The sequence below is a fragment of the Thamnophis elegans genome, chromosome 12, assembly GCF_009769535.1.
Source record: "Thamnophis elegans isolate rThaEle1 chromosome 12, rThaEle1.pri, whole genome shotgun sequence".
NCBI lineage: Eukaryota > Metazoa > Chordata > Lepidosauria > Squamata > Colubridae > Thamnophis > Thamnophis elegans.
Genome location: NC_045552.1, coordinates 34361155 through 34382920, shown reverse-complemented (window position 1 = coordinate 34382920; position 21766 = coordinate 34361155). Strand labels below are relative to the sequence as shown.

At 48.7% G+C, this 21766-nt stretch overlaps 1 protein-coding gene across 2 annotated transcripts in view; it reads right to left on the bottom strand.

Moving 5' to 3' along the window:
* LOC116515378 (pre-mRNA 3'-end-processing factor FIP1-like) overlaps positions 1–19182 on the bottom strand; it is a 44703-nt gene extending 25521 nt beyond the window's left edge. The window contains exons 1-6 of one of the 2 annotated variants that reach the window (XM_032227370.1): positions 18891–19182; positions 11095–11131; positions 10145–10226; positions 8945–9045; positions 1566–1624; positions 967–1077 (exon numbers count right to left, since the gene is read on the bottom strand). In XM_032227370.1, the coding sequence (XP_032083261.1) occupies positions 967–1077; positions 1566–1624; positions 8945–9045; positions 10145–10226; positions 11095–11131; positions 18891–18966 (466 nt within the window). In that variant the 5' untranslated portion in view covers positions 18967–19182. Of the gene's footprint in view, positions 1–966; positions 1078–1565; positions 1625–4612; positions 4814–8944; positions 9046–10144; positions 10227–11094; positions 11132–18890 lie in introns of those variants that run through there. The other variant, XM_032227371.1, reaches the window with a different exon arrangement.
* Between the last annotated feature and the right edge of the window lie 2584 nt (positions 19183–21766).

Here is a 21766-nt window from a genome sequence, read left to right as displayed (position 1 = left end):
AAATAATAAAGAACACAGCTTGGAAGAATTACTATGTGTCATTCTTGCTTTGAAGCCTGATGAGTCTACCTCAAAAGTACATCAATCTTGCAACTTTAAATGTGCCTCCCCCCCCCCCCATGCATTCATATTCAAGAAAAAAACAGGGCAGGGGTGATGGTGGTGTCCCAGTCTAAGACTCTCTCCAATTCCACTTTTGGTTTGGACTCAGATTTCTCTTCTCTGAGGCTCTTCCTCCTCTTCCTCCTCTTCCTCCAGGTTATCCTCATTTCAGTTTCTAAATGAGGAGAAAAAAGAAAAAAAGCCAGGAGAAATTATCTGTATGACACTATCTGAAAATAGGGAGGCAAAACTCAGAGGCTGAGCTACAATGATTAAAAAGCCCATCCCTGATTGAGCTGAGCTCTCCAACCCCAAGGAGCAGCGGGATTGCTCAGCGGTTAAGACGCTGGGTTTGTTGGCTGGAAAGGCAGCAGCCCAGGTTCGAGACCCGAGCACCACATGACAGGGTGAGCTCCCGTCCTTGCTCCAGCTCCTGCCAATCTAGCATACAAATGCAAGTAGATAAATAGGTACCACTTCAGGTAACAGGGCTCTGTGAATCATGCCGGCCACATGACCACAGAAATGTTTTCGGACAGCACTGGCTCAATGGCCTTGAAACGGAGATGAGCAGCGCCCCCTAGAGCCAGCAATGACTAGTGGAGTAAAATCCGCAAGGACTCCATTTATCCAACCCCAAGTGAACCGACAGAAAAAGATCTCCCCATTTCCAAAACGATAGTGCTGCTCTTAGATTTCATCGCACCACATTATGGAGAGCAGGCCCATAAACTGCAGGCTGTATCCACCTGCCCCACCTCTCTGCATCAAGGACTGGTGATGCCGGGTCAAACCAAACCAAATTGCGGGGGGGGGGGAGAAAGCCGTTGAACATATTTACCACAAGAAACTTTGAGGCCCCACCTGGTTTCCTCCATGGTTTGTCTTCAAACGATTCTAAATCCACCTCGATTACTGGCAAGCCGTTAACATTCCCCGAAGCCTCTAAATCAATACCTTTAGGCTGCGACTTGGCTTTGAAGAAAGGAAAGCAGGTGGTTAGTGCTGAAGGCAGACGGCGGAGCTGTTCCCAGGGTGAGGAAACAGCAACTCCAAAAAAGATAAATCTCTTCCTGGATAAATTTAGTTTCAGCTCCTGAGTTCTGCCCATTTGCAAATAAAACAGCTTTGTTTGAGTGGGTCTTTCTCAACACAATACATTGTTTTGCTCCATGGAGAAAACAATGGCAAGCAGAGGCAAGGAAGGAAGAAAGGCAGGCAGGCAGGAAGGCAGGAAGGAAGGAAATAGGAAAGGAAAAGGACATGAAGGAAGGAGGGAAGGAAAGAAGAGAGTCAGCATGCTAATTAAATAGGCCTAATTAATTAATAGCATATGTTACAAAGCCTGATATGGTCTGAGATAGGCTTACATGCCATTTTGATTGTATTGAATATTAATTCAGAATAAAACATTTGTTTGCCCAAAGAAAAAAAGATAACAGAAAATAAAGCTCCATTCATACCTGAGGCTGGTGCTCCGTAGCCTCGACCCGTTTTTAGATTCAGGTTCATTGGAGTCCCCCTAAAAGAGAATGAAGACGACAGATCTGCAGCTTCTGGGCAATCTATGTAGGGCTTGGCTCCAATCATCTTTATCAGGGCCTTAAACCAGCACAAATTAAAAAAAAACAGCATGAAAAACATCACTGGGTAGTTCCAAAAATTTTCTGAACTGACAGGCTGACCCAGGAGAAGAGACAAGTGGAGTCTTCTTTGCGGAAACAACACTGTTGGGCTGGTAGCGCCCTCCCCGTCATTCTAATTGGCTTTTGAGGAATAATGGGAGCGGGAGTCCTGCCCATCTGGATGGTGTCAGGTTGAGTCACTCTGATTTAACTGAAAGCTGCTTCAATGACTTTGAACATCCAGCAGAAATTTGATCAGCTGGAAACCAGAAAATGGTGAGTTTCCAGAGTGAGGTGTGGGAGGAGTAACACATGGGTATTAACCCAACCCTTTTGCCCTGGAGTCTGAGGTAATCTTTTGAGGCCACACCTCCGATCCTCCTTCTGCTCCCCCAGATTAACCTCAGACTCCAGCCCAGAAGGAGTGTTTTCCTGACTCTCCCTCACCTAGGAAGACTTAGGTTTTTTGCTTTTTCCCTTTCAGGTTTTCTAAGGATTTGCAGCCTCTACGAATCCTGTTGGATTCTACAGGCTTCAGCTCCCTTCCTTAGGGTTTTTTTTTTTTACAGCTTTTTAGACCTTAGAGCTTTTTCCTCTACAGCGTTTTTTCCTTAAAGAAGGCTTCTGAGGATTACTCACCCCTCCTGCTGTGCTCTGAGCCGCTAGCCAGCCGTGCAGCCGGCTAGCGCGATCCCCAGCGACCGGACAGTTGCCTAAGAGGGAAAAAGGAGCTGTGTGGGCCGTTTGGAGGCCCCTTCATACCCAGGAGACCAGCTGAGGACTGGGGAGCTGATGGATCTTCCCCAACGCTCCCAAGCTGCAGAGAATCGGACCGCAGACTGGCGGCCGCCATCTTGGTCCTCCGCCATCTTTGAAAGAGCACGTGGTCGAGCACGTGATCGGCGTTCCTCCTACGGATGCCAAAAGCGCTCAGAAGGCATCGAGGAGGCCGGAAGAGGCCTAGAGCGACCCGATTCTGCTGGTGGATCAGCAGAAGGCCTAGGAACCTCAGTGCAGGTCGGCGCTCGAGCCACGGATCGGCGGTTGGAAAAGGAGGCGCGAGCATTGCACAGAGCAGACCAGCCAGCAGAGAACGAGGAGGGAGTGAGCAACAGAACCGTGAGTGTTATGGCGGAGGCGGCGAAGAGCGGGGGTGCGGGCCCGAGACCAGGGGACTCAGATCTAGGCGAGGGGCCTTCTAGGGGAGCTTCCCATGGCCCCAGAGGGAGATCCCCCGGCAAAAGAGGCACCTCCAGGACATCCAGGAAGGAGCCCCATACCCAGGGAGGACGAGTCACCAGGGCCTCCTCAAGAAGGTTCAGGGGCACTATTAGCCCATCGCCTTCCAGATCACGTTCCCCCCGCAGGCTGCCCACGTTGGTAAAGGCCCAGGCGACCTCCCCTGGCTCCCCCAGGAACTCAGGCAGAAGGCACAGCTCTATTTCGCCCCCCCTTTCACCTGTCCACTCATCTGAGATGAGGGGGGATCCCTTTGGTCACAGGGTCCCCAGCCCAGCAAGGCACAGGCTGGCACCAGAATCACCAGAGGCAAGAGACCACTTGCAACCCCCAGAGCTCTGCCCTGCCCTTCCAGAGCTGCCTAAAAGCTTTCAAGAAGCTTTAGCCAGGGCCTTAGCTCAAGTGATGTCTTCTGGTATGCAGCATCAGCCCCAGGGGCCCCAGCATAGATCTTCCCAAGACCAACCCAGGGACCATCAGACGTGTGCCAGAGCCCCTGTTGCCAGAGAGGCAAGGTCCCCTTCCCCTTCCACTGCCAGTGAAGCCTCAGATTTAGAGGAAGGGGAGCTGAAGGAGGTGGGGTTTTCTGAGGATGAGGATGCTCAGTCTACAGAGGCCCCCACCATCACTGGCCTTCCCCCCCCCCCATTTAGTTCCCTACCCCATAAGGCCAGGACTACAGACCTGGATCCCCCCCCAAGACCCCAGGGTGGCTACTGCCACGCCTAGCACCAGCAAGAGTAGCAGGAAGGGCCCCTTCCATAGACCCCCAGTAGAGAAGGAGGAGATTCCCACTCCAGAGATGTTCCTGGAGGTTCTAAAATCCCAGTGGGTTAAACCAGGATCATTTTCCAATCCGGGGGGCAATGAGCGGAGGTTCTATAACAGTGATGGCGAACCTATGACACGTGTGTCAGTGCTGACACGCGTAGCCATTTGGGGTGACACGCACAGGATTTCATGCGATTCATCCTCGGCTCCTGCACGGCCGCCGAGGATGAAAGAATCTGTGCTGGAGGAACGGTGGGGGGCGGGACGTGTGATCTCCCCCGCCCACACTCACTTACTGTATCGCCGCCGCCCCTTTCTGAGCGCAGGGGCTGCTGGTAAGGCGTGCGTGCCGTGCGCACACACGTCATCAGCGCGGCGAGGGAGGACCCGCAGGAGAGGAGCGCGGGAACAGTGCGCGCCTCTCTCCAGTCAGGCCGGCACAGAGAGTCTACTCCTGGGACTGTCGGTTACGACCGCACCACAGCATGGAACAGCGGAGTGCCAACGGGAACTGTGAGCGCCATTATACATTTTTGTAGTTTAAACTATAAATTGCGCAAAATTATGTTTTTGTCGAAGTGACACACAACGAGAGTTATGCTCGATTTTTTGCTGATTTTTGACACACCACGCCAAAAAGGTTGCCCATCACTGTTCTATAACCTCAAACCTACCTTTGCCTAAGCACTCCAGCTCCCGGAGGTGGACAACCTGATCGCCACCCTAGCCTCAGCCTCAACCGTGGTGACGGGAGACATTGCCAATTGCCTTAAAGCAGAGGATAAGAAGGCGGAAACTGTTTTGCGTAAAACATTCCATGCCATAACCTGGGCCATTAGGATGGCCGCTTCTGCATCCTTTTTCAATAGATCTACCGTGCTGTGGCTGGAACAGCTGAGAGAAAGGATCCCGGCCACGGAGGTACGACTGCTGCAGGACATCTCGAAGGTGCTGGCAGCCACGCAATTCTCAGCTGACGCCACCCTGGATGCAGTTAAGTATGCATCCCGAGCCTTATCTTCCTCGGTAGCATCCAGGCGCCTGCTGTGGCTGTGCCACTGGCAAGCGGAGTCCCGAGCAGGAGCAGACTACGCCGGGGACAAGCTCTTCGGTGCCTCGCTGGATCCTCTTCTGGTGGAGGACAAAAACAAAAAGAAAGTTCTCCCAACTATGACCAGACGGTCGGATCGCCACGCTCCTTACCCCAGGAGAACATCCTACCATCAACCTGAATTGGACGTCCAGAGTCACAGGTACCAGACCCCCAGGTTCCACAGGCAAGGAGATAGACAATTCCCTAGGGATAGATTCAGGGGCCAGCAGCAGAGCAAGCGGCCCTTTCGAGGAGGGGGCGGTCGCCCATTCCACAGGTTCAAGTGACCCATCCACGGATCACCCCATTGGCGGCCGCCTCTCCCTTTTCGCAGGTGCTCAGACGAGTGGGTCCTCCAGACTGTTAAGCTCGGGTTACAGCTGGAGTTCCACTCGCAACTCCCTGAAAGGTTCCGCACCTTCGCCTCCTCTGCTGATCCGGCCAAACGGGCCCTTAAGGCCAAGGCCATCAAACATTTACTAGATATCAGGGCCATAGAGAAGGTCCCAGACGGGGAGAGAGGTTCTGGATTCTATTCGAACCTGTTTCTGGTTCCCAAGAGTTCAGGAGGGTGGAGAGCCATCCTGGATCTTAAACTACTCAATTCCAGGGTGGTCTACTGTAGGTTCAAGATGGCTTCTCTGAAATCCATCTTAGAGGGCATCCGACAGGGCGACTTCCTGGCCTCCATCGATCTCATGGAGGCCTACCTTCACATATCAGAATCACCCCGGAACATCGCAGGTTCCTTAGGTTCTCCCATGAGGGCAACCACTTTCAATATAGGGCCCTACCCTTTCAATATAGGGCCCTACCCTTCGGGCAGGCCTCAGCCCCCAGGACCTTTACCAAGGTGCTGGCTGCAGCCGCAGGTCACCTGCGCTCTTTCCCAGTCCGACTGTTTTGTTACCTAGATGATATCCTTGTCCTAGCCAGGTCCCCAGACACTGCCAGGCAGGACCTGGGGATCACCATCAACACTCTCAGGTCCCTGGGGTTCTCTATCAACCTAGAGAAGAGCCAGCTGGTTCCATCTACCAGGCTCCAGCACCTCGGATCTATTATAGATTCGGTGTTGGGGGAGGTTTTCCTTCCCCAGGAGCGAAAGGACAGCTTTGTGCAGCTGATCCATGAGGTTCGCAAATTATGCTCTGTCCCTGTAGTTCTTCTTTCCAGGCTCCTTGGGAAATTCATCTCTTGTATAGGAATCGTGCCTTTGGCTCGCCTACATGCCGGGGAGTTTCAGTGGTTCCTGCTTCCATACCAGAAGGCAGGGATGAGCAACGCCAGGTTCAAGGTTCGAGTGTCGCCCCAGGTGTTGCTCTCGCTCCGTTGGTGGCTGACCCCAGCACTAGACAGAGGATCTCTCTTCAAGGAACCAGCAATGGTTCTTATACTCAAGTACTCATGACGGACGCGAGCCTGTTCGGCTGGGGAGCACACCTGGAGACCCAGATAGCCCAGGGCCGTTGGACTCCAACAGATCTACGCAACAACATAAACTGGTTGGAGCTCAGGGCCATCCACCTGGCCCTACGACACTTCAAGACCACAGTGACCAGCCATCACGTCCTGGTCCTGACGGACAACGTGGCAGCCAAGGCCCACTTGAACAGGCAAGGGGGCACCCAGTCCAAGGCCCTTCGTGACGAGGCCCTCCGGTTAGGAAACTGGGCAGAGAGGCATCTCCAGTCCATCAGAGTGGAACACATCTATGGGACGGAGAACCAGCAAGCGGATTGGCTCAGCAGGGAGACGATCGACAACAGAGAATGGCAGCTCCATCCCAGCGTCTTCCGGCAGATCTGCAAGGAGAAGTTCGGGCACCCGGCGGTGGATCTCTTTGCGACCCCAGTGAATGCCCAGCTGCCAATCTTTGTATCGAGGTTCCCATCCAGAGGAGCCATGGACACGGACGCCCTGCGCTGCAGATGGCCATCAGGTCTACTCTATGCCTTCCCCCCCTTCCCCTCATCCCCGGGGTTCTGAGGAGGCTGGTGTCAGAGGGAGCAGAGATGATCCTAGTGGCTCCCTTCTGGCCATGCCACCCCTGGCTAGCAGACTTGGTGGAGCTGTCCTCAGCCCCCTACTGGAGGATCCCCCCCCCAGGGGGGGTGTCCATACACGAAGGGTCACTGGAGCACCCGGATCCGGAGTGGCTCCATCTGACCGTCTGGCGATTGAGCGGGAACAGCTGAGAGGGGCCAATTTCTCCTCAAAGGTCATTAGGACCGTTGAGGCGTCCAGGAGGCAGTCCACCACCCGCATTTACAATGCCTCCTGGGTGGCCTTTGCTGATTGGTGTAAGGCAAAGAACATCGTATCTGCCTCGGCCTCGGTACCCCAGGTTCTGGACTTCCTACAGGAAGGTCTGGAGAAAGGTTTGGCCCCCAGCACCCTTAGAAGACAGGTCTCCGCTTTCTCCACGGTCCTGGGGGGTGGTGGATGCTACTCCTTTGTCCCAACATCCGGTCCTAAAGCGTTTCCTTAAGGGAGCAGCGAATCTGAATCCCCCAGTGGTCCATCGATTCCCTACCTGGGACCTACCCACGGTCCTCCAGGCATTGACGGAGGCACCATTCAAACCCTTGAGGGAAGTTTCCCTACAATTCCTGACCCTTAAGGTCGTCTTCCTGGTTGCCATCACCTCGGCCAGGAGAGTATCTGAGATCAACACTCTCTCCAGCAGATCGGACCTCTGCACCTTCCTAGAGAACCGGGTCATCCTCAGATTGGACCCCACATTCATGCCCAAGATCAATTCTCCCTTCCACAGGGCTCTAGAGATAGTTCTGCCGGACTTCTGTCCGCAGCCCTCCAGGGATAGGGAAAGATCTTGGCACAGGTTGGATGTCAGAAGAGCCTTGTGCATCTACCTGAAGCGCACGGCACCCTTTAGGCGTTCAGAAGCCCTCTTCATGTCATATCAACCGTCCACCAGAGGCGCTAAGGTTTCCCCGGCCACCATCAGCAGGTGGATCAGAGCGGCCATTTCACAGGCCTACGGGGCACGGGGAATTCAAGTTCCAGAGGGCATCACAACGCACTCCACCAGAAGTGCGGCCACCTCAGCAGCCTGGGCCACCCAGGCCCCCATAGAGGAGATCTGCCGGGCCGCCGCCTGGTCGTCTCCTTCACCGTTCATTAGGCATTACCACCTAGATGCTTACGCCTCCGCAGAGGTGGCCTGTGGTAGGAGGGTTCTGCAGGGAGTCTTAGACTCTCGTGGGGCTCAGGCCCATTGATCCCTCCCTAGGACATCTAGCTTTGGTATGTCCCATGTGTTACTCCTCCCACACCTCACTCTGGAAACTGGCAGTTGGTCTTACCTGAACTGCATGTTTAAGAGAAGGTGTGGGAGGAGTCACTTCCCCCCCCTTGTTTAGGACGCCCCCCGCCAGGGGCCTGAGTTAGCTCAGTGGTCAGTCAGCACCAAATAAGAAGGACGTGTGCTTGCGTTGTTCTTTGTTCCTTCCTTCCAGGTGCTCTGATACAACCATCGGTTAATCTGGGAGAGCAGAAGGAGGATCGGAGGTGTGGCCTCAAAAGATTACCTCAGACTCCAGGGCAAAAGGGCTGGGTTAATACCCATGTGTTACTCCTCCCACACCTTCTCTTAAACATGCAGTTCAGGTAAGACCAACTGCCAATTCCAGTCTTACCTTAAACATGAAAAACTGACTGGGGACTTTGGGTCAGTCACCAGGAGATGGTGAGTTCTAGTCCTGTTTTAAGCATGAAAGCCAATTGGGTGACTTTGGCCAATCACCAAGAGACCGTGAGTTCTGGTCCCACCTTAGACGTGAAAAATAGCTGGGTGACCTTGAGTCAATCATCAGCAGATGGTTGAGTTCTACAACTATTACCTTAGGCATGAAAGGCGTCCGGGTGATTTAGGGCCAGTCAAGTCTCTCTTAGCCCAATCCACCTTATAGGGTTGTTGTTGTGGGGAAAATAGGAGGAGGAAGGAATATTAGATATGTTCACCTCATTGAGTCATTTATAAAAAACAGAGGCAAGATAAAAATAAAATAAACAAGTAAAACATCATTGATCTCACAAAACATGCATGACTAAGTAAAGAATAGGATTTGGCAGAGGGTGTGACACATACATATAAGGTGGGGCTCCAGTCTTGATATTGCCAATCGTGACTCGAATGTCATCATCATCACTGTCGCTCTCCTCCTCCTCATCTTCCCCACTTGGGATGAGCTACAGCAAAGACAGTAACACGTCCAGCATGAGAAACTAAACCCGGTTAGGTGAGTTGTCACCAGGAACAAAAGAGAACGTGAGAAAAAAAAAGAGTACAGGGAGCTCCATCTAATTTGGATTTGGATACCACCTGATTATGTATTATCAGATTAGTGTTGACTGTTGCCAGCCAGAGAGGCAACTTTTTCTCCATGACAATCTGTCCCTAAGCTTTTTCTTCCAAGTCTTCCAACAACGCCCCCACATCGTTGTATTTGGGCTGATGAACCTCTCTGCTCCTCTTCTGCTTTCTTCCATCCTACTGAGCCTCAGAACCTTCTCCAAAGAAACAGACCTTCCATTAATCCCTCCCAAGTAGGGTAATTTGAACTTCAGAGATCTTTTGGAAGATGTTTCTTGTTTTTCAATGTTTTTCTACCTTTAGTGTCTTTACAGCAATTGTTGTAACACTACTTCTTGTCTCTGAAACTCTTGCTTAATTGCCTTTCAGGTTTTTGTTTTGGTTTTTTCCTTTCTCTTCCCTTCCTGTCAATTTCCATGGTTTGTTCTAAAATCCAGTTTTCTCTTCAGACGTATCTTTTCACATTCATCCTTAATTACTTCTTTCAATCCAATCCAATCCATGGTTCCTCTGGTTTTCTATTAATTATCAATCAATCATATATGTATTACAGTCATAGACTTGCGTGGCATCTATCAATGACTTCATGACGTGAAAATAACTTTTGATGTTCTGTGTGAAGATAATGGCCATGTGCTCAAGACCAAATAGTGGAAGCTGGATGACTTTCTTCCTCTACTTCAGCTTGACCCTCCCATGTCTGCTCATCTCTCCCAGGAACACCCCAACTCTTGCCAGAGTGAGGCAGCAAAGCAGGACTTGAAGAGGTGGGTCCCAACTATTTTTAGTGTGAGCTCTGCCTGTCCCTGACAAAGCTCTCTATGGATTTCTCCTGTGAACGTAGCCAGACCTTGACAGGAAAATATCCAGTGATTGTCTATGCTAGACAGGACTAGGAATGAAGTCCAACACATTTGCCAGACACATGATTGGAAAAGGCTGTGCTGGACTTTCTACTTGAGGACCATCACTTACCTGCTGCAACAGTTCTTGGTCTTCACTGATAACAATCCTGGTCTCCTTAGGAATGTCTTGCAATGGATGAGATTCGTTGTGTCTGATAAATGTAAACACAACAATAAGGGCAAGTTTCTCCACCCAATAAAATACAGATTACATTGGTCAATCAGTAGGACAACTGACCCTCCAGCATGCAAAGTATTCCTTTCTATGCAGATATCAACATCCAGGGTTATCCTTGGCATGCTCAACTGCAGCCAGAACAGCTTCTGCAGGGCCCTGGACTTAAAGCTCAAGGTATCCATGGAGCGATGAAGGGACTTGGCTGACCAGGAACAGGCTGGCTTTCCAACTACCTGGCTGACTTTTGCATTGCTTTCACGAGTTCCTATCCCATCTTCTTTTTTTAGAAAAGCCCAAGTCAGCTAAGCAGGCAGTCAGGAAGCAAGCCTGTTCCTGGTCAATAAATACATACATACATACATACATACATACATACATACATACATACATGCATGCATGACTAAAACAGAGTTTAGAACTACAAATGTGAAAATAAAATGCAAATGAAACAGATATATGAAAAGCATTTTTGGGCTTTTCTTAATGAGGTTTTGATGCTGGGAATAAGCAGAAGTGACAAAGCTACACTTAAGCTTTTACAATTAATGTAACTTAACATTAATTTAATCTAAGGTAATGTAAATATAATGTAATAAAATTAACTTGATGTAACATCAAGTACCTCTGTAACTTGATATGCTCCGGAAACATTATATAGTATTATATAGAAATGCTGCATTCATATATACATGATATATGCTATGATGTTCAATTAGCATGACAAAAGCTTGCCGGCTGTTATGGAGATTGAAGTCCAACAGATCTGAAGAGCATCATGTGACAGAAGGTTGGCTACCTGACCTAAATATGTTTGGTTCTAAATGAAAAAACTGAAGATTTACCCAGATATTGGTCCATCTTCTGCCTTTCCATTGTCATCTGAAAATAGGGAGAAAGACAAATATTAATTAAAGGCAAAGATAAATCATTCAACATTTGTAAAAAAGAACTCAGTGTAGTCTTATGAGGTGTTCCTATTGACCAATTCCGATGGAATATGGAAGGGTCGTGGGATGTGGACAAAAAAGTGAGCGAGAAGGAGCAATTGCTTTCCTAGACTGTCCCTGTACTCCATCTCTTCCTAGCTTTTGTCTCTCTTTTCTAACTACATTGACATCCAAGCACCAATCCTTCTTGAAGTCGCCTTTAAGTTGATCCAATTCTGATGACCAGGAATTTTCTATGGAGTTTTCTTGGCAACCACATAGAAGTGTTTTGCTGTTGCTTTCTCCAAAATATTTTGTTGTATTTACAACCTCCAGGTTTTCCAACGTCCAGATCATCCCAGATCAGGAGACAGAAGGCTCTCAATTTGCAAGAAAGTAAATGCCAGCTGAACATGGGAAAAACATTCCAAGGATAAGTGAGGAGAGCAATTTGGCAGTAGAAGCAGTGACCAAGCAAAGCCATCGGCTCCCTTTTGCTGGGTGCGTTTGGACAGAGACTGGACATCTTTCTGTAGGGGATGCTTTAATTTGGATTCCTGCATCTAGCAGAAATCTGAATTGAGGATCTTCCAACTGCAGGATTTCCAAATGGGCAGTCAGGGAAGTTTTCTGCGGCCAGTGCAACAAAACCCATCATCCTTCTGAACCTGTGCCTGGACTCCACTGACTCTGAGGGTTGGTAAGGAGTCATCCTTCAGACATTCATAATTAGTTTAATTAAGAAATCAGGGAGGAAGCCACATTCAAAGTCTTTCCTGCATCACATTTCCTGGGCAAAGAGGATGCACATGATCTGTGGCCTATTTTGATATTAGCAGGCTGGCTGTATAATTTTTGTTTATACAAATGGATCTGCATGCCTCACTCATGTAATCCCCCCCCCCTCTCTGTGTGCAGTAGAAACTCTTTAAAACTTTTGCAAGATAGAAAATAATATTTGTCGCTCAGGTTGAACTGTGGAGTCCTTGGTGCTCTCTGAGCTTGGTGGTTTTCTTGCAGACATTTCATTATCCAACTAGGTAACAACATCAGTGCAAACTAGTGTAGGGTTTGCTGCCTGTTTATCTACAGTAGCTTAACCTGGCAGTGTTGGTGAAGGGGTAGGTTTCCCTGTGGCAGTTCCTTAATTAAGATACTGTTTTCTGTGTTAATTCCTGCTTATCTGGGCATTGTCTGTGGGAGAGGACGTGTTCTGTTCTTTTTGAGGTCTTCTTTTTGTTACCTTCTTACTTATTATTGTCTCTTTTAAATGCTGTGTAAATGTGGCTTATCTCGGTTTACAGAATGGGATAACTTGCCATGGCCAACTGGCTGCAGGACAATTGAACTGAAATTAAATTAATTTTGATGGAACTGAATGAAATTATTAATACAGTGTTAAATTGTCCCACAGCAAGGTGGCTGTGGCAAGTTAGCTGCAATGAGTTGTCCTAGACCTCTCTGTCTATGTGGTGGCTACTACATGTTTATTGTGTTTATGTATCTATGAATGGCCGACACATTTATTATATTTTGTCTGTATTTCTATGGATGTCTGACACATGTTTATTGTGTCTTTGTGTCTATGGATGACTGACACAATAGACCCATAGAGATAAACCAGTTAAGCAGGGACCAACCCTGAATTATCAAGCAGGCAACAATACTCTAATCAGGGAACTTGGAGGAGCAACACTTCCACTAATCCTGTTACGGCAATCTACTATACATAAACAGGGGGCAAAGCCTACATTCTCTTGCACTGATGATGTTACCTAGCTGGGTAACAAAATGTCTGCAGACAAACAACAAGCTCAAGAGCAGCATAAAATTCACATTTACTATACCGGGATAATAGCAATAGTTCCAATCAAGCCAGATGCCAAGGAAGTGGCATTTTTCTCAGTACTGATCTGACAAACACCCTACGAAATTTTTTTTAAAAAACCATCTCTTGATTGTGATGGCATGTATGACAGTTCACTTCCTCTATACATCATGTGCCTCCCTCCTTAAGTGCTGTGCCTGTTTAAACAGTTCACTGGAGAGATTTGCTATTAATTCATCTTGCGTTCAATTACCAATCTTTGTTTATTTAAAGCATTTCTGCTTCAAATAAAAAAGGATGAAAACTCTGCACTGGTGGCGTCTGTGCAAAACCAAAGACCAGGTTGCATCTTCTCAAGAGTAACACATGGCCTGAAGACTCAGTTCTTAGTATTCTTTTAATAGAGATCTGGAACCAATAGGCTTCAACACTGCGCCACTATAATAATCTAAGCACATTAGAAAAGGGGGGGAAACCCTATTTATCCAAGTAAGGTTCTAAAGGTCCCCAGAATGTTATTTTTGATACCATCCAAGAGATCTGTTATGGTTTACATGACCTAAGGAAACAAAACTGGATAGCTTTTTGTTGGTATATGTCTAAAACACCTGGCTAACTAGGGACTATCATCACACCAACAGTTTTAAAGTCTGAAATAATATTGCTAAAAAATACAGCATAAAAGTCACTCTTGATGACTGCCAGGAAACCCAAAATATAGACTGATGGACACTTTATGTCTTGCTGAGACTCCTGATCGATAGGTAAGAGTTGGCAGTTTAAAATGTAATGAAGACGGGTTTTTTTCTGAAAGGGGCAGATGCAGCCACATTTCATTCTTGTTCCCCTGACTCAATACTCAAAACTGTGAAAAGGATCTTGGAGTGGACAATCACTTAAGTATGAGCCAGCCGTCTGCTGCAGCAGCTAAAAAAGCCAATGTAGTCCTAAGCTGCATTCACAGAGGGACAGAATCAAGAACACATCAAGTGTTAATACCACTTTATGCCTTTGTAGGATCACACTTGGAATATTGTTTTCATTGCCGCAATATTAAAAAAATGTTGAGACTCCAGAAAGAGTGCAGAGAAGAACAACAAAGATGATTAGGGAGCTGGAGGCTAAAACATACAAGGAATGGGTTGCAGGAACTGGGTAGGTCCAGTTTAAGGGAGAAAAGGACTGGGGTGACATGATAGCTGTGTTCCAATCGAAGGGGCTGTCACAGAGAAGAAAGGGGTCAAGCTATTCTCCAAAGCACCTGAAGGCAGGACAAGAAACAATGGATGGAAACTCATCAAGGAGGGAAGCAACGTAGAACTAAGGAGAAATTTCCTAAGTTAGAACAATTAATCAGTGGAACAAATTGCCTTCAAAAGTTGTGAATGCTCCAACACTGGAGATTTTTAAGAAGAGACTGCACAGCCTTTGTAGGGAATGGTATTGTGCAGGGGATTGGACTATAAGACCTCCAAGGTCCCTTCCAACTCTGTTATTCTGTAATTCTATTCTGTTATTCTTTATCACAGTAACATCTAGGAACGAAAGCAGTTTAAACATTTAGACAAGCATATTTGTCAACTAGCAATAGCAATAGCAGTTAGACTTATATACCGCTGACCCCGGGGATGCTGCAATGGTTGTATGTGTGAAAAACAGTCATAAGTCACTTTTTTTAAGTGCTGTCTGTTGTAACTTTGAATGGATGTTTGAAAGTCAAGGACTACCTAGTACATCTAATGCCGAAAAGGGAGTGCGCACACGGGGTCATCTGGTCTGCAACCTGGAAGAGGAGCTGCCCAGGGGGGCCTGCTCACGCAGGAAAATGGAAGCCCAGCTCCTCCTGTTTCTGGCACTGCCACACGCCCGAAGGCCAGCTGATCGTCACACACGCATGTGTGCCAGGAACCCAAAAGAGGAACGGACAACGCTGCATTCGCCATCACGGACCTACACTGTACTGAATGGCCGAGCTTTGAGGGCTAAATGAAGTCTCTGGCTATTCAGGCAGGATGCTAAAGCACAGTTCTAAAAACAAATAAATAAATAAATAAAAATCTATAGGAAAACCATCTCTGATGCCCAGAATGTTATTATATAAACCAGGAAATCTTGGCCTGATAGAAATGCAAGCTACTTTTTAACAAGGTTAAATACAAGGTTTGCAAATGGCTGGATTAACAATTGGCAAGTGTTACATTTTAAGACACAAAACTTGGTTTGTACTGAACCAAGAGCAAACAACCAGGAGAAATAAAATGGAACCATTTCTTTGGTACCTGTAAAAAGAAAACTAAAACTTTGCTCAGTATTATTTTTCTTCTTCTTTTGCTTATGCACCTAACTTTAAATCATGGTTTAATGCTGGGTTTTCCAGCTTTGACAACTTTAAGACCTGTGGACTTCAACTCTCAGAATTCCTCAGCCAGCAATGGCTGCTTGGGGATTTGTGGGATTTAAAGTCCACAATGGTTGGCTGGGGAATTCTGGGGCTTGAATTCCACAGCTCTTAAATTTGTCAAGGTTGGGAAACCCTGGTTTAACGTTAAACTACTGTATTGAAAAACCACCAATTCACTCCCGGCTATTAATACAATGAGAATAGTGGTGGCATTCAGCCAGTTCGCACCTATTCGGGAGAACTGGTTGTTAACTTTCTAAGCAGTTCAGAGAATTGGTTGTTGGAGTAAATCTTATCCCCCCCCCCACTTTACAGGGCTAATCCTGTAAGGAATGTAGGAACATTCTGGTGTTTCTATCCTAAACTTTATTGCTGTCAGCTTCTGCCTTGCTGTTGCTTCAGCTGCCATGAAACGGGAAGGGGGGGGCTGGTATTTGGGAGGGGTTAATTGCTGTGCTGGAGGAATGTTCTAGGATGTACCAGACGTTGGGATTGCGCATGCGTATGTGTTTCCCGCCTGCATCAACGGGCTCGACATTCCATCATCGGCCTATCTTTTTGAAGTTATCTCACACCTGACACTTGAAGGACTTATGATTGGACTGGAGCTATTATCCTAAGGGGGGGGGGAACGGACTATTCTATATATCAATTGCTTTCGCGCCTGATTAAGCAGAATTTGCTTCGCTACTGCTCGCTTACCATTTATAATTAGTAAAAGTACTTTTGATTTCCAACCCATGGAGTCTCTTAGTCTTCTTTCCTAGTTATGTAATGGAGTGGAGCTGACAAGAAGCAAAGTCTGAAAAAAAAAATAAAAACCCTTTCCAGGAGATTTACGTCTACCGAGAAGGGAGATAATGTCTTCTCCGATCAGAGAGGAGGAGGGGGCCGTTGGAGGTGCGGATTCCAGTGGAGTAGGACCTCCCGACCTTTCTTTACACGAACCCAGCCCGCCTGACCTATCCTTACACGAAGATTTATTTCAACTGCAAATTTCCAGCCAGCCTGAACCTCCCCCCCCCACCCCGATGGTCAATTTCGGTGGGACAAAGAGAGACAGAGACAAGCTGGAATGCTGGACTCTCCCAAAGACCACCCCGACAACCATCCCTGGAGCTGGGTGCCGTGAGAAAACCCCAGACGAGTGAATTCCCTGACTATTGGAGCCGAAGGTACTTTGGGGAAAGAAGGGGAGGCGATGAAGGGGAATGGAGAAGCTACCAGCACCAGGGGCCCATGAGAAAACCCCAGCGGAGTGAATTACCTGATTATTGGGGTCAAACATACTTGGGGGAAAGAAGGGGGGAGGAGGAAAGAGACTGGAGAAATTGGCAACGTTTAGGATAGAACATTAACCCTTATTACATTGTAACAGCTAAGGCTAAGGACCCATTGACATGAGTGACGTTAAATTGGCCACGCTCACCCAGTCACATGACCACTGAGCCATGCCTATCCAGCTGGTCATTAGAGCAGAGAACTGCTTGTTAAATTATTTGAATCCCACCATTGAATGAGAACATAGAATAATATCCACTTTTACCAGCTCCCCCTGAATTTCAGACTAGACTAGACTACAATTCTTGATTAGCCAAGTGTGATTGGACACACAAGGAATTTGTCTTTGGTGCAGATGTTCTCAGTGTACGTAAGATAATAAAATACATTCATCAAGAATAAAAAGATGCATCACTTAGTGATAGTCAAGGTTACTAATAAGCTATCAAATTGTATTAGGAAACAAATAAAAAGTATAAATGGAAAGATACAAGCAACATGGTTATAGTCATGAGTGTGGAGAGATACCGTAGATACTAGGAAGGAAGAGAAGAATAGTAATACATTCTTAGCTTGGTTTTATCTGGAAGTCCTGTGCAGAAGGTTCCCATGGCATGTCCTTTCTCCCACCTCATTCAGGGGAAGCACGAATTCAATCGTTTGAATCCCCTAGTAATGCCACAAGCTTTGTTTGAATTACTTACTTGGAAGAGGACTCTTCCTTTTTTTCCCACCAGGCATTTCAATTTTGACCAACAGTTGGCCCTGAATGTCTCAAGCAGGGTCATGCAGCTGCCTCATCTAAAGTTCTGTTCCCTTTGAAGGGCCATCCACTAGGCCGTGCTTCCCTTTATTCCTAGAACTGTCCCCCATGGCAAGCCACATCTCCCAATCCCTCTTTATAACCTCCCCAAAGTTTTTGAAGTCTCCACTTAAGCATCATTGTTTGCTGTGATTAATTCTAGGGAGGTATCAACCCACCTGAATGTAGATTCTTCAACCACCCCTTAAAGTTTAAGCTCTCCTTCCATTTGTGACCTTCTCTTTGGTGCTCACTTTCCTATCAAATTATACTGTAACCCCCATGAGACAGGAAATCCTATTCTCCATTCATCTACAACTGGCAGATGATATGATCAATCTGGGTTGGACTATTGGACCTTGCCAGAGGTTGGGGAGAGTTTTCCCGAATGCTCAGGTGAGCTTTTACTTCCTTACTTTAAAGCAGGGCTCTCCAAACTTGACCACTTTGAGACTTTTGGACTTTGATTCCCAGAGTTCCCAACAAGCCTAACTGGGGAATTCAGGGAGTGTTAAAGTTGTGAAGTTTGAAGAGCCCTGTTTTAAAGCACTGACTGATCCTAAGGCAAAACCTGCTTTTATCAATCCCACCACTTGGTTCATACAAGAGAGAAGAGGTCAGGATCACACAACAGCCTGCATGAAAATGAAGTTGGCTACTTTGAGGTCCAAGTTGTTGTGTAAACCCAGCCCAAGTGTGAATCATTGTGAACCATCAATCGTTTCTTCTGAAAGTGGCCATCTGGTCTTTAAGAAAACACCAGACGCCACTTGTCTGGAATGGTCTGGGGTCTCCTGCTTGAGCAGGGGGTTGGACTAGAAGACCTCCAAGGTCCCTCCCAACCCTCTTACTCTGTTAAAGGCAAGACTGAAAGATTGTCAAGCCAGCAGATCCCATCTTCTGGAGGGGGGAGGGGCAGCGGACCGGAGCCCTCCCCACTTGCTGGGATCCCCAAAGGCTCTGACCTTGCTGTTGTGTCCCCAACCCTCCCTGCCTTTGGGGGTCTCACCGGGCCCGCCCTGCCTTCGTCCCCCCCCCCCCCCGAGCGCGGAGCATCCCCCAGCCGGACGTCCCTGGCCCGCGCATTCCTGCCCCCCGGGGGGCGCCCTTACTCAGAGAAGCCCCCGGCCCGCTCTTCCTCCAGACTGCCAGCCAGGGGGCGGCGGCCGAGGGCCCGCCAGCCCTGCCTCCAACGCGCCGGCCGGCCAATCCCATCATCCCCAACCAGCCCGAGCATCCTCGGCTTCCAAGCCCGGCGCGGCGAGCAGCCTTGTCCGGAGAGGAAAGCGCCAAGCTCTCCAACCTCCCGACGCTTCGCCGGCTGCCTCCAGCTCCGCGGCAACGCCCGGCGGGGGAAGCAGCCTGGGAATCGGCCGCCCCTGCCCCCGCGCCGCCCCCACCTCCGTAGAGCCACTGCTCCTCGTCCTCCTCCGCCTCCAGCTCCGCGGCCGGCAAGGGCTCCAGGTGGGCGGCCATGGCGGGGCCGGGCCGGGGCCGCGCCTGCAGCCAGAGGGACGAGCGGCCGGGCTCAGCGCCGCCCCGCCTGCTGCATCCTGCACCGAGCGCTCGCCGCCGCCATCCCCGCCCGCCCTTTTCGGCTGCTCCCCGGAGGCGTCGGCGCTCGCTCGCTCCTTGCCACAGAAAGAGCCCCGCTCCGTCCGGCGGGGGAGCCGCAGCCGGCGGCGCCCAGGCCGGCAGAGGGAGGCGGCGGCTCCTGCAGCGGGAGAGCGGCCAGGTCCTAGCGCCCCGCGGACCCAGGCCAGCCCCAGCGCGCCGCCCAGCTGCCAGTAGCCCGGGACGCCGCTTGGAGACGCCGCTTGGAGCTCGCGCGGGGGGCTCCGTGGGCGGCAGTGAGGCCAAGAGGGCCTCTGCAGGGGGGAGGCTGCGACCTGGAAGGCGGAAGGGATTTCCCGAGGGGGAGGGGAATCCCCAGGAAAAGAGACCGGACAGCCGTTTGTCCGAAAAGGCCCTGGCGGGGCTCCTGCTGGGCAAGGGGCTGGACTAGAAGCCCTCCAGGGGCCCTTCCAACCCGGTTGTTCAGTTAACCCGGGATTGGCGTCCCCGAGTGCCGACTCCTTTCTCGGACGGGGCTCGTGGATTCGAAGCGAGCGGACAGCCTCTCCGCTCATCTCGCCCAACGGGGGTTGCGGGAATTTGGGTGCCGTTGGCGCCTTTGTCAGCATGCGGGGAGAACGGGAGGCTGGTGAGGGCTGGAAGTGCCACTCTCTCTGCAGGCTCCCGATTCCCCTTTGTGGGATGAGTGTGGGGTAGGTTTCAGCGGGGGGGGGGGCGGCATTGGGAAACTGCTCCCCTCCAAACCTCCAGGCTGCTGCTAGTCGGCCTCTGGTGCTCAGGGGAAAAGGCTGGGAAGGATTTGAGGACTAGGATGGGAGACCACTAGGTGTTTGCAGGGATGGAGGTGAAGTCGAAATTTGATCGATTTCCATTTTATTGCAGAATAACCGAATTGGAAGGGACTTTGGAGGCCTTCTAGTCCAACCAACCTCCTCACCCAAAACTGGGTGGGCAGAGGTTAGAAATCAATTTAAGGCAAACTTGAACCATTTTTTTACGTTCTAAAATGCTTTACGGGTAGTTCTTGATTTACAACTATTCACTTAGCCACCCTTCAGTTACAACCGTACTGGAAAAAGTGATGGATGATCAGTTTTTACTGACAGTTGCAGCATCCCCATGGCCACGGGATTAAGATTCAGATGCTTGGCAACTGCCTTGTACTTATGACAGTGGCCCCATCCTGGAACAACATGATCTCCTTCTGACAAGCAAAGTCAACAGGGAAGCCAACTGTGTTACTAACTTAAGTACTACAAAGATTCACTTAACCGCTGTGGCAAGAACCCACTTAATATCTTGCTTAGCAACAGAAACTTGGGGCTGGATTGTGATTGTCAGTAAAGGAGTGCCTGTATTTGAAGAGGCCAAACCTTACCAAACCAAAACAGGCAGCAGTCTGCCAAACCCAGGTCCTGGCTTGAAACTCAGGAGAAAAGCTTTCTGGAAAGAGATTTGGGAGACCGTGGGGGTGCCCTCCACTTGGCCTGGGGCATAAGGAACTCCCGAGTGAAGCCCCAGGCCCTCCGCTTCAGAATCTGTTGCGAAGCCGAGGCACAGTAGGAAATGCTGCAAGAAAATCCCAATTCACTCTGGCTGCATTCTTATGATCAACTGACTTGCAAATCAGCTTAACTATGTTGGATGTTACATTGGCCTGTCCAATTAATTCCACACACCAGATCCTACCATGGAAGAAATCAGCAACATCACATGTACTATGTCTAGGTACTAAGACAACTTAATGGTCAAGACCAGGTTTAATTCTCTAGCTGGGACTGAACCAAGATGTTCTTCCACCTGGTTGTCTAGCTTTCCTTGGATTTCCAGCTGGCCAACCGCTCCCATGTTGGCTGTGCATGATGGAAATTTCATAGGAAGGTCGGTGGTTGTGGGAAGAACTTGGGAGAGTATCAGGCTAAAGGTTCAGCTCTGCGCCAAACATGAAAAAGTTGTTGACCTTCTGCAAGTGAAAGAGACCCCTCAGGCAGCAACCCCATGCAGATGTTGTGCTTGCAGCTCCAGTCTTTCCTCGTGTTGGTTCCAGAGCTGAAGGACTACAAGCCAGGTTTATCTCATGGTTGATTAGTCTTGCACATTCCATGGAGTAATAAGGATGCCTCAGATTCTTGAATGTTGACTAGGGGAAGGAGGCCACTGTGCTGCCTGTATGTTTTTTTTCAAGAACACACAAAATACTTAGGAAGGCTTCTTTCTGCTTTTCTGTAGAAGGAAGAAGAGGAATTGTTTGCAGGTTTCAAACTGAACCAAAGCCACATTCTTGGGAGGTTACACCCACAACTTTAAAGGGAAGCGTGTGGCTAAAATATCAGTGCAATTGTTCCCTAGATACAGCTTGAAGCCCTTAAAAGTGCTGAGAAAGCAAACGTAGAGAAGTGTCCTTTTGTTTAAAAGTGAAATGCAAATGAGTATTTCCCATGTGGAAATAAATGTATGTATGTATGTATGTATGTATGTATGTATGTATGTATGTATGTATGTGTATATATGTATGTACAGCTGTATAGGTAAAAAGCCATATCATGAAATTACACAACAGTTATTTAAGCATTTATTTTTTTTACAAAATCTTCAAGGCATGAGGTCCTATTTAAAAAAGTGGCTATTACTTCATAAAGTGTAAGGAAACATAATTAAAATGTATACAGATTAAAAGGAAGCTTCATGGATTTACAAATTA